Raw genomic sequence first — 12,580 nt, 5'->3', positions numbered from 1 at the left:
AATGGTTGTGGATACTGGTTAATGGTTATTCCCTGAAGTGGAGATAGATAAGTTGAGAAAGGGAAGAGCCAGAAAGCATGTGAGAGTGAGGGAAGAATGAAAATTCAGGGGAAATCTGATTAAATCTTCTAGCGCGATGAATGCAGGAAGCAGCACTGGTGTTATCATTAGTGGAAGAAAGATGAGAGAAGGGACTTGAGAAGGACTAAAATAGAAAATTCTTCACACATCCCACAGAGAGACTTGCATAGTTTAGACTCGTTCTGGTTCCCGTAGCAACATCTTTTAATCAGGGGAAGTAAATGTAGCCAACAGACACTGGTGTTATGGTTGGGAACAAGTTAAACCAGCTGCAGGTGGTGGAGGGGTGGGTTGGCCCCTTTAACGAAGAAGTGAAGGACATCCAAGCAGTCTTGGAGAGGAAAAGAGATGCTATATGGGATGTGACCTTTGTATGAATTGCGGAGGGTGGTGGTGGGAATGAAATAATTGGAAACCTAATGTTTGATACTGAGATCGCCGTTCAGAGGACGACTTGAGGAGCTATTAAGAGCTGGCATTCAACCTCTGCAAGTTTATGGTTAGTTTACCAAACCGTAGCCGCCTCAATCCTGTTCACAAGTTTAACACCAATGTTAGTGCTGGTTCTTGGGCCACTATATTTCAGACGTCATTTTACCTGGTGATCCTTTCCTCGTAAGCCGCAAATTCATAGCTGCTCCTCACAAATAGCTTACAGTAGCTTACAGTACCAATAATAAGCCAACACCAATACCTTGTCCCTTAACATCCACAATTGGGACTAGCCCAGGACACTGATTGTTTTGGCCTGTACATGACCCGAAGAAATCTTTTTTTCCCCATCATGTCTGCTTTTTCCCCCCCTCTTTATTAGTCCCTACATGTGTGATACTTTTGATATCTTTCCTCAGTTTTCTATCCCTAACCATGAATGAGCTGCACATAATTTCTGCCCTCAGCATGATGTCCTTGGCTGCACTCGCTTTCACATTGTCTATTTCCCACTCTTCCTTCCATGATCACTCTGTGTCTATGTGGCGGGTTAGCCGAAGATTTAGTACCCACAAGTCCTCTGATTTCCACAGTCATTTTGACTATATCTCTTTCTAAACAGCTTTCTATAATGTCTTTTCCATTTTACCAATTTCAATTGCTGCTGGTTTTTTGAAGCAACTTTCCATGAAAACTACTGGTATACAATTTAGCTTTCTTTTTCTTCATCCTCATTGATAGTGCCCTCAAGTGTGTCTATTCATGTGCTTGCATTTCTGCTCTCATTCCCTTCTTTGCACATCCAGGGCTGTAATTGAATTCCTCTTTTTGTAGCCCATCTTACCAACTTTTGCATTCAACAGATTATTGATTGCAATATCTGAAGTCACCAACATGATTCTATCACCAGATGCAGGTTCTCTTCCTCTTCCAGAATTCCAAATGGACCATTCCTCTAGGATACAATAGTTCATTCTTGCAACTCAGCTTCCCATGCAAATTCAGAGTAAACACTTGCCCTTTAACCTAATTTCTCCCTATTGTCCGTGGCTCCAAACACTCATTCCACTTGAAACAGCTGTTTATTCATACTTCTTTCAGTTTAGTATACCTTTTTCATTAGTTGTGAGATCATTGTCAAAGAGCTATACAGCACGGAAAGAGACCCATCGGCCCAACTTGCGTATACTGATCAAATTGTTCAAATGAGCTAGTCCCTCTTGCCTACACCTGGGCTATATCCCTCCAAACCTTCCCCATCCATGTACCTGTCTAAGTGTTTTTCAAATGTCATAATTGTACTCCCCCCCCACCCCCCCTCCACCAACACTTCCCCTGGCAGCTCTTTCTTTAATCACTCCACCATCTCGGGAACAAAGAAGTTTGCAGAAAGTGGTGGAGATTGGCTGGTCCATCACTTGTGCTGACTCCTGCTATTGAAGGTATCTTTGTGGAAGTGCTGTCTCAAGAAAGCAGCTGATATCATCTAAGATCCACACCGCCATGCTTTTTTATTGCTGGTACCATCAAGAAGGTGGTACAGAAATCTAAGAACCATTGCCTTCTTGTTCAAGAACAACTTGCTGCCATCAACCTTCAGGTCCTTGAACAAACCTGCACAACCCCAACCCTACCTTAGCCTCGAAGCACTATTGTGATTGTGTAGGAAGGAACTGCAGATGCTGGTTTACACTGAAGCCGGAGTAACTCAGCAGTTCAGGCAGCATCTCTGGAGAAAAGGAATAGGTGACGTTCGGGTCGAGACCCTTCTTTTGTTTTTTGCACTGTGATGGTCTTGTTTACTTCGAATAACTGTTAATTCATTGCATACTTTGTGTTGTTGCATGGAATGTGCCTGTAAAACTGCAGCAGATAAGAATTTCATTGTTCCCGTTTATAACCGATACATATGACAAATAAACACTCATGACTTGATTTTCAAATTGCAGAGAAATGGAACACGTTTTTCCTCCTTATTCAGTTAACTAGAAACAGATTAGAAGGAAAAGAAATATCTATAAATTACTAACAAAATAGAATCTTTTTGTTTTTCCTCAGTGATACAAAGTGATGTTGAAGTTTAAATATGGGGGCCGTGGTCTTATCGACAATGGGGCAGGTGAACCAATCACCAATCGTTGTTCCAGACTGAACCTGTATTTCCAGGTTAGTGAGTGGTTTGATGCTTGAAAAGCGGGGGAACCAAATCACAGTGAGATCATTAAATATACTCGAATTAGATACAGTATGTGTGAAAAGCTTATGTGAAAGAATGTGAAAGAATTAACACTTGCGCTTTGTGACAATGTTACACTGGTTGGAATTGGCCTTGGGTATAAATGTATGGATTTTTGGTCAGTTCATGTTAGTGTGGCACAATAGTTGCTTAGTTTTGTTTAGAGATGCAGCATGGAAACGGGCCCTTCGGCCCACCGAGTCCACACCGACCAGCGATCCCTGCACATTAACACTACCCTACACACACACACACACACACGGGACAATTTTACACTTATACCAATCCAATTAACTACAACCTGTAAGTCTTTGAAATGTGGGAGGAAACGAAGATATCGGAGAAAAACCCACGCAAGTCACGGGGAGAACGCATAAACTCCGCACAGATACCACCCGTAGTTAGGACCGAACCCGGGTCGCTGGCGCTGTAAGGCAGCAACTCTACCGCTGTGCCACCTTGCTGTTGTAGTAATCAGGAGGCCTGGACCTGAAATCAATGTCTGGTCTAAAATTTTAATTCATTAATAATCTTAAATTAAAAATAAAATAAAACTAAGTTTAGGTTTATTATTGTTGCATCTACCAAAGTACAATGCAAACCTTTTTTGCATGTTCTTCAGAAAGGGTTCCTTGCAAAAAATCTTGATTTCTGTATTGCAATGTCTGTGCATCTGACCTCCTGCTCCACAGCTAGACTTCGTCTGAGTCTAGAGTAGGTCCTCAATCCGTAAAAGGGACCACATCACCCCGATTCTGGCCTCTCTCCACTGGCTCCCAGTACAGAATCAATTTCAAGCTCCTCCTATTCACATACAAAGCCCTAAATGGGCTTGCCCCCCCCCCCCCCCCCCCCATATCAAAAATCTTCTAACTCACCACTCTATCTCCAGGTCCCTCAGGTCGGCCGATTTGGGGCTACTCACTATCCCGCAGTCTCGGCTTAAGCTCAGGGGTGACCGCGCTTTTGCGGTTGCAGCTCCTAGACTGGAACAGCATCCCTCTCCCCATCAGAACTGCCCCCTCCATCGACTCCTTTAAGTCCAGGTTCAAAACCTATTTCTACTCCCTAGCGTTTGAGGCCCTCTGAGGGGACTCTGTGAACTGTTTATGTATGTGCTGTTATGTTTGTGTGCCATTGTATGTTCGTTTCTTAGTACCTGAACTGATGTACAGCACTTTGGTCAACGTGGGTTGTTTTTAAATGTGCTATACAAATAAAATTGACTTGACTTGACTCAATCTGAATATCAGAGCAGGCTTGAGAGGCCAGCTAACCTGCTCTTCCTATTTTAATGCAATGTGTTTTGTAATGTTAAAATTGCTATAAAAATGCATGTTATCACATTCCTATGCCTTTGTCAAAGTGGAAATTGTGTAGATTTCCCCGACATTAATTGTGATACATTTGCAGGGAAAGATTTCGCGTCTGTGTCGAATTCAAGGACAGTCTTCCTGTTTATTGACCAGAGAAGGTCTTGTTGATGCAATGCTTGTCCTCTTTGATGAATGTACCAGCCCTGAGTTGATGAAAATTAAGCATGTTGCCAACTTTGTGAAAAAGTGTGAGTCTTCCAATTTCCTTTCTCCAGGATTATTGTGCTTTTTCAAATATGAAAGCTAAATTATTCCAGAATTTTAGTTGGTTGAGTACTACAGACGGTAGCTGGTACTTTAACTTAAAAAGTAGGGAAAATCAGGTATTGAAATGTTGAAGGAAATTGTAAATTGCCTGTGAAATGTGTAAATGTAATGAAACTTACATTTCAATAAATGAGATTCCATTCCTAACTTGGTTGCAGCTATCCTGGTATGGAGTACTGCATTATTTCCAGTCTTGATATCATACGGAGATGGGCTGTTTATTTCCTGTTCTGAATTATAAAACGTTGATTGCAAAGGAAATTTGGAGATGCCAGTTATTGGGGAAATTCGGCAGATTATATTTTTCTAAACTGAATATGATGAAGTATTCACACAATGATAACTGAGAACTAATATCACCCAATTTCCACCCTTCTCAGATTTGTCTATTTGTTGCATGTGTGGAGTAAAAAATTACACAACGTACTGTATATACCGCAGACCACATTCAGTATAGCCACACTTGTCAGGCAGATTTTTGCCTTCACCTACTCTTTTTTTTTTTGGGTGAAGAATTTCTCGACAGGATTTAACAGTGACTGTTTAGACTTTAGAGATACAGCGGGGAAGCGAGCTTTTCGGCCTACTAAGTCCGCGCTGATCAGCGATATCCCGCACGCTAGCACTATCATACGCACAAAGGACAATTTACAATTTTTACTAAAGCCAATTAACCTACAAACCTGTGCGTTTTTGGAGTGTGGGAGGTAACCGGAGCCCCTGGAGAAAATCCACACGGTCACAGGGAGAACGCACAAACTCTGTGCAGACAGCATTCCTAGTCAGGTTTGAACATGGGTCTCTGGTGCTGTAAGGCAGCAACTCTACTGCTGGTTTGGGAGTGCGTCAATTCAGTGAATAATTCAGTCAGTGCTGCCTTACAGATATTCGGTCCCTACTTATTGAAACCCTCTCATTATTTTTTAAAAAAGGTTACTTTTGCAGGAGAAACGAGCACCAATCTCTGCATCCTCTGATAAGTGTATATGTCAGTTTTTGTTTTCTGTTACTATTTCTAATGACTAATATGTTTGTTGGAATAAGATGTGATGATCAGAATGACATATACTAAATACAAATTAATAAATGCAATTTAAATAGTTTAAAGGTTACCTGTCAGTCAGTGCTGGGCCGAAAGGGAGTGGATAATCTGATAATATGTAGGCGAAAAAACAGGACACAACCTAACCAATGAGAGATCAAATAGAATGTGCTGGAAACTAAAGTGAGTGGGTGTTTTCTCTCTCTCACTCATCCACACAGGCAAGTGATCCAACAGCAACAGACTGTCTATATGCTCGAGGGAGAGAAAGGGAGATCTTCCTTTTTCACACCCTGCTGTTCTTAAGCAGAGCAATTCTATCCAGTACTAATTGCCCAGGACCTGTTTGCCCCACATGGAGTGCGCCAATTCAGTGAATCATTCAGACAGTATAATACCGACAGATTTTATGATGTTGAGCCCAGGTAACCTTTAGCATACCTATGTTGTTAAATTGATTTATTATTTTTTGTCAGTAGATTCAAACTGTCTTTTCTGTCTGTAGACAAAAATACTCTGAATGTGATTCGGGAGTTGCAACCTTGCGCTGGCGATTTTGAGGTGAAAAATGTGATTGGCCGCGGTGTTTTTGCGGAAGTGCAGGTCGTCCGTGAGAGAGCCACCAACGATGTTTATGCAATGAAAGTGATGAATAAGCAGGCGCTGATTGGAGAGGATAATGTAAGATGACATGTTATTAATCCAAATTTGATCTGAGATACATTTTGTGTAAAGAGCTGTCATTACAGGTCCATGGGTTGACTAGGCTGATGCTTATCCATTGGTGGCTTATTAATCATTGGGGGGAAAATCCATTGTTTTAAAAACATTAAATTTGATACAATTTTAAGTTATTGCAAGTTTTTAATCAAATGATAATTTAAGGCTGTAAACACAGCGCAATGTATGTGATACTATTTTTCCCACAGGGGCAGCTGATTAGGTCATATTTGGGCGACACATCCATGGATGATTAATCTTGCTGCCTTTACATGATGCATTCAGTGTTGGGTTTGTGCTTAACTGGATGGGATTTATGTGACAGAATATTATGCTTAAGTATAAGAAAATAACTGCAGATGCTGGTACAAATCGATTTATTCACAAAATGCTGGAGTAACTCAGCAGGTCAGGCAGCATCTCGGGAGAGAAGGAATGGGTGACGTTTCGGGTCGAGACCCTTCTTCAGACTGATGTCAGGGGGGCGGGACAAAGGAAGGATATAGGTGGAGACAGGAAGATAGAGGGAGGATATAGGTGGAGACAGGAAGATAGAGGGGAGTATTGCATCCGCTGCTCTAGATGCCAACTTATTTACATCGGCGAAACCAAGCGCAGGCTCGCCGATCGCTTCGCTCCTCCAATTTCCATCCTGCCCTTAAGTATACCTGGACTATCTCTGACATCTCCCTCCCGTTTCTGGACCTCACCATCTCCATCACAGGAGACAGACTAGTGACGGACATTTACTATAAACCCACTGACTCGCACAGCTATCTGGACTACACTTCTTCCCACCCGGTCCCCTGCAAAAAGTCTATCCCCTACTCCCAATTCCTCCGTCTACGCCGCATCTGCGCCCGGGATGAGGAGTTTCACACTAGGGCTTCTGAGATGTCCTCGTTCTTCAGAAAACGGGGCTTCCCCTCCTCCATTATAGATGAGGCTCTCACTAGGGTCTCTTCTACATCCCGCAGCTCCGCTCTTGCTCCCCCTCCCCCCACTCGCAACAAGGACAGAATCCCCCTCGTTCTCACCTTCCACCCCACCAGCCAGCGGATCCAACATATCATCCACCAACATTTCCGTCATCTACAACGGGACCCCACCACTGGCCATATCTTCCCAACCCCTCCCCTCTCCGCGTTCCGCAGAGACCGTTCCCTCCGTAACTCCCTGGTCCACTCGTCCCTTCCTACCCAAACCACCCCAACCCCAGGCACTTTCCCCTGCAACCGCACGAGATGCAACACCTGTCCCATTACCGCCCCCCTCAACTCCATCCAAGGACCCAAACAGTCTTTCCAGGTGAGACAAAGGTTCACCTGCACCTCCTCCAACCTCATCTATTGCATCCGCTGCTCTAGATGCCAACTTATTTACATCGGCGAAACCAAGCGCAGGCTCGCTGATCGCTTCGCTGAACACCTGCGCTCGATCCGCATTAACAAAACTGATCTCCCGGTGGCCGAGCACTTTAACTCCCCCTCCCATTCCCAGTCTGACCTTTCTGTCATGGGCCTCCTCCAGTGCCATAGTGAGGCCCACCGGAAATTGGAGGAACAGCACCTCATATTTCGCCTGGGCAGTTTGCAGCCCGGTGGTATGAACGTCGACTTCTCCAACTTTAGATAACTCCTCTGTCCCTCCCTTCCCCTCCTCCTTCCCAGATCTCCCTCTATCTTCCTGTCTCCACCTATATCCTTCCTTTGTCCCGCCCCCCTGACATCAGTCTGAAGAAGGGTCTCGACCCGAAACGTCACCCATTCCTTCTCTCCCGAGATGCTGCCTGACCTGCTGAGTTACTCCAGCATTTTGTGAATAAAAGAATATTATGTTTTGTAGCTTAGGCACTCAGTGTTGGATGCATCGTAAGTCAGATGTGAGATAAAGTATCCTTCTGCCTTAACCTAGACCTCAGAATTGTTTTGTTTATCTTTCTCCATTGTCTTAATTTTCTATCCCATTCACTGTCCTCCCATTCCCACGGATAAAATGGCTTTGTAATTTGCTCCTCAGTGGTGAAAGAAATTTGAAGCTATTTTCCATAGCCACCGAGGTCAACTAATAGTCCTAAATATGAGGTTAATAGATTTTTCATGTCTATGAGGATTCACTCAGACTACTACAGATTACTAGGAAACTGCTCTGACCTTGTCTGCCTGAATCTGCAGAAAGTGATGAATAGTGCCCAGTCCATCACAGGCTCGCCACATCCTTCCATCAAGTCCATCTTCACGGTGCATTGCATTAGGAAGGCTGGAAGTATCATGAAGGATACTAGCCACCATGGCCATTTCCTTTACTCTCTTCTACCTTTTGGGAGAAGGTACAGGAGCTTGAAAAACGGATGCCCAAACTTAACAACTTCTTCCCTGCAGCTATCAGACTCCTGAACCAATCATCTTTTACGCATCCCTTTCATGGAGATGCTACCTCTTACTCTTAACTACCTCGTTTGGGTCCCTCAGGTAGGCCGACCTGGGGCTACTGATTATCCCGCGATCTAGGCTTAAGCTCAGGGGTGACCGCGCTTTTGCGGTTGCAGCTTCTAGACTGGAACAGCATCCTACTCCCCATCAGAACTGCCCCCTCCATTGACTCCTTTAAGTCCAGGCTCAAAACCTACTTCTATTCCCTAGCGTTTGAGGCCCTCTGAGGGGGCGCTGTAAACTGTTTATGTATGTGTTGATAGGTTTGTGTGCTACCTAGGTTTGTTGATAGGTTTGTGTGCTTTTTTTAGTACCTTCACTGATGTACAGCAATTTGGTCAATGTGGGTTGTGTTTAAATATGCTATATAAATAAAATTGACTTGACTTGACTATTCGTTGGCCAAGCAGAGTGGGCAATATTGTTTGGGTTTCACAGAATCTTGCTCATCCTCCCACATTAACATGACAGAATTATTCTTCAATGATTCCCATTTATTCTTAATATTATCAATTTTTGGACGGCCAGTTCAGTTCTTGGTTCAGATCTGTTTTGAAGAATTACAATTTTTGGTAGGATCAATTTTAAACAAAAGTGTAAACTGTGTCATTACTGAGAATGGGTCCCGACTGGAAAGGTCTCCTGTCGATTTCCCTCCACAGATGCTGCCTGACCTACTGATTTCCTCCAGCAGTTTGGTTTTCTTTTTTGCTTAAGATTCCAGTATTTGCAGTCTCTTGTAGCTCACAGTAAACTGTGATTAGTGTGGTGGGATGAAGGTATGGTGGGTGGGGAAATGCCTTGCAACTCACTGTAATTGTTAGATTGACTCAATGGGTCACTCCAGAAATTGAACTGAGAAGTAATTGGTTATCATACTGTTCGTGCTTCGCTGTGGTTAAAACGGCATACAGAAGTTTGTTGGCTGCAATAAGGGGGGTAAAATTGGGAGGGGTGGACAAAAAGTGAAATAAAGGAGTTAAAAACAGAGAAAATAAATTATTGAGCAACTTAGTTGCTAAGTACAGTTGGTGAAGTGCTTATTGATTTATTGTGTGTGTGAATTTAACAGAAATCAGTAAATTATGATATACTATTTCGTGTAATTTAGAGTTGTCTGACACAGCTTTATGGTTGTTTATAGTAACCTTGTAATAAGTTTATTATAAGTTTCACTTGGATTTTTTTTGTTGCTTAGGAGGTGTTTTTTGAGGAGGAATGTAGTATCCTATCAAGCAGCACCAGCCCCTGGCTGCCTTCATTACAGTATGTATTTCAGGACAACACTTGTATTTATCTGGTGAGTAAATGGAACAAAGTACAGCAAGACATAAACTGGGGATAAGGGTGGAAATGCCCTTATTGCCAACTGTTGTGTGTTGTGTATGAAGCGGCTGATTGGAAATTATCATACATGTTTGCTCAGGAAGATGGCCAACCAAGAGGGAGTGCAAATTTAATTTTCTTTTCATTTTTTTCACTCCAAACCTCAACCCCAAAATTCATAATGTGGTCACAGTTGGCTGAGTCACTTCAGCATGAATGCTGGGTATCCAATTAATCTTCCTTCCATGGGCCAAGGACCTTCCATCAAATCCATGGTTGGCTGCATCAAAAAGTTATTTTATTTTCCTTGTGATGGGTGTACATTTGTACTTCTAGAAAATTTACAGAACACAAAATTGCCTCTTCGTTTCTGCTAAACCCGACTCCCTTGGGAGTAAGTACATTCTCTTGGTCATACAAGATTATTTTACTCACCGCACACAACGCAAATGTTGGATGTTCCCACATAATTTGTCACTTATGTACTTTTTTCAGTCAGAGAGTGGTGAAGGTGTGGAATTCTCTGCCTCAGAAGGCAGTGGAGGCCAGTTCGTTGGATGCTTTCAAGAGAGAGCTGGATAGAGCTCTTAAGGATAGCGGAGTGAGGGGGTATGGGGAGAAGGCAGGAACGGGGTACTGATTGAGAGTGATCAGCCATGATCGCATTGAATGGCAGTGCTGGCTCGAAGGGCTAAATGGCCTACTCCTGCACCTATTGTCTATTGTCTATTATCAACTAAGTGCAAAGGTTGAGAAAACTTCAATAGGATGTGGAATCTCAAATCTATTGCGTCCACTCTCAGAAAATAATGGATTTTTCTTTTGCCTCTTCCCAAGAACACATTGTGCTGAACATCTGAAGTATGGCAAACTATTCAAAATCTCAGTGTAGATTTTCTTCTTTGTAAAGCTTCTCAATGTATTCACAGAGATCACTCCAGCAAAATGATCAGGTTTCTTCAAAAGATCTGGAAAACCTGGGAAGGCTTTCTTTGTGGAAGGAACTGAGTTTTGTTTTCTATATGTAAAGTAAAAAATTATCTTAATTTCATAATCTGATGGGACAAGGACTTTGAAGATGCTCTGATCTTTGAATAATATTTGATAAGTTTGTCACACATGATAGATGATATTATTTATAATATATTAACGATTAGTTTAACGGTATAACAGTAACAGTAACATCTACCCTGCCATTCACTAAAAACATTTATGTCTGTTAATTGTTTTTTTTCCCCCACATGAAACATTTATTTTTACACATTTACAGATTGAGGCAGCATCACATGGCATCGCATAGAATAGTCAGCGATTTGAAGATTCTCAAAAATTGCATAAACACATGAAATAAACATCTCTGGGATACTGTGAAGAACGGGGAAATATGTATCACTTTTTAAAAAATATATTATTTTTATTGCTTTTTCAGATAGCATATAAAAACATTTAACATAACATAAAATAACATAACATAACAAGGCACATCAACAGCAAGGTCACTTTTAGGCACCTAAAGGCACTTTAAATATAAAGGAACTAAGGCACGTTTCTGCTATAGTACATGTTTAGATATATATATATATATATATATAAAAACTGCTCCCACCTTTAATAACCTAACCAGACAATCACAATAAAGACAGTCAGCAGTTCACTACAAGGCCTCAGTAAAATCTTTCCCCTCCAGAAATTTCATAAACGAGCCCCAAATCTTTTCAAAAGTGTCGTATTTCTCCTTAACTATATATGTAAGTTTCCCCAAAGCAAGACACTGCAGTAATCCATCAACCCGACTTTGCTTGTTTGGTCTATAAACTGATTTCCATGACAAAGCAATTTTATGTTTAGCTTCAAGCAGACTAAATATAACCATCTTCTTATCTGTATTGTTACGTTTACAGCTTGCTGGAAAACACCCGAAAATACAAAGTTTAGGACTGAGTGGAAGCTTCTCTTTTGTGGCAATAGATAAAGTTGTTATTATCTCCTTCCAGTACTCGTGGATGGTGGGGCATTCCCAAAGGCAATGAAACAAGCTACCCTCATGTACACCACATTTGATACGCAGATCAGGTGTATTAGGGTTAATGCGATGCAGTAAAACAGGAGTAATATGTAGTCTCATTATCCATTTGTACTGGAGTAATTTGAACCGCGTATTTATTGTTTGGACTTGAAATTGTAAACATATATCCTGCCATTCTTCTACAGTAATTTCTTCATCAAGATCTGAACACCACACAAGCCTTTTATCTTCTGAAGATTCCTTTGCTGTAGCTATAATAATTTGGTAAAATAGTGAGATTTGGCCACCTGCCAAATGGTTTAAAGCCACCTTTTCTAAAGAGTTTTGAGTTGGCAGACCTAGTGAGCTTTGCGTCTGTTGTGAAGTTTCTAATCTGGAGATACTTAAAAAAATGTTTTGAGTCAAGTCCGAATTTTTGTTTTACTTCATTGAAAATCTGTTAAATATTTAATTTTATCCGCATTAAAAATATCCATTGACTTGGTCTCCACAGCCTTCTGTGGCAATGAATTCCACAGATTCACCACCCTCTGACTACCGAAATTCCTCCTCATCTCCTCAACTGGTCTGTAGACACACATTTTCTCTCTTTCCCCCCCCCCCCCCCCATTGTTCATCCACTTTGCTCAGAGCACCAGGTTG

At 41.9% G+C, this 12,580-nt stretch overlaps 1 protein-coding gene across 11 annotated transcripts in view; it reads left to right on the top strand.

The window, feature by feature from the left end:
• The first annotated feature begins 5,674 nt into the window (after positions 1 to 5,674).
• Positions 5,675 to 12,580, top strand: part of LOC144605650 (citron Rho-interacting kinase-like) — a 140,183-nt gene continuing 133,277 nt past the window's right edge. For all 11 annotated transcript variants that reach the window (XM_078421109.1, XM_078421102.1, XM_078421110.1 and 8 more), the window contains exons 1-3: positions 5,675 to 5,859; positions 5,940 to 6,115; positions 9,785 to 9,886. In XM_078421109.1, coding sequence (XP_078277235.1) covers positions 5,790 to 5,859; positions 5,940 to 6,115; positions 9,785 to 9,886 — 348 coding nt within the window. In that variant the 5' untranslated portion in view covers positions 5,675 to 5,789. The remainder of the gene's footprint in view (positions 5,860 to 5,939; positions 6,116 to 9,784; positions 9,887 to 12,580) is intronic.

This window comes from Rhinoraja longicauda, chromosome 25 (genome assembly GCF_053455715.1).
Source record: "Rhinoraja longicauda isolate Sanriku21f chromosome 25, sRhiLon1.1, whole genome shotgun sequence".
NCBI classification, from domain to species: Eukaryota; Metazoa; Chordata; class Chondrichthyes; order Rajiformes; family Arhynchobatidae; genus Rhinoraja; species Rhinoraja longicauda.
The sequence above is the reverse complement of the archived record's forward strand: the minus strand, read 5'-3'. Positions and strand labels throughout refer to the sequence as shown.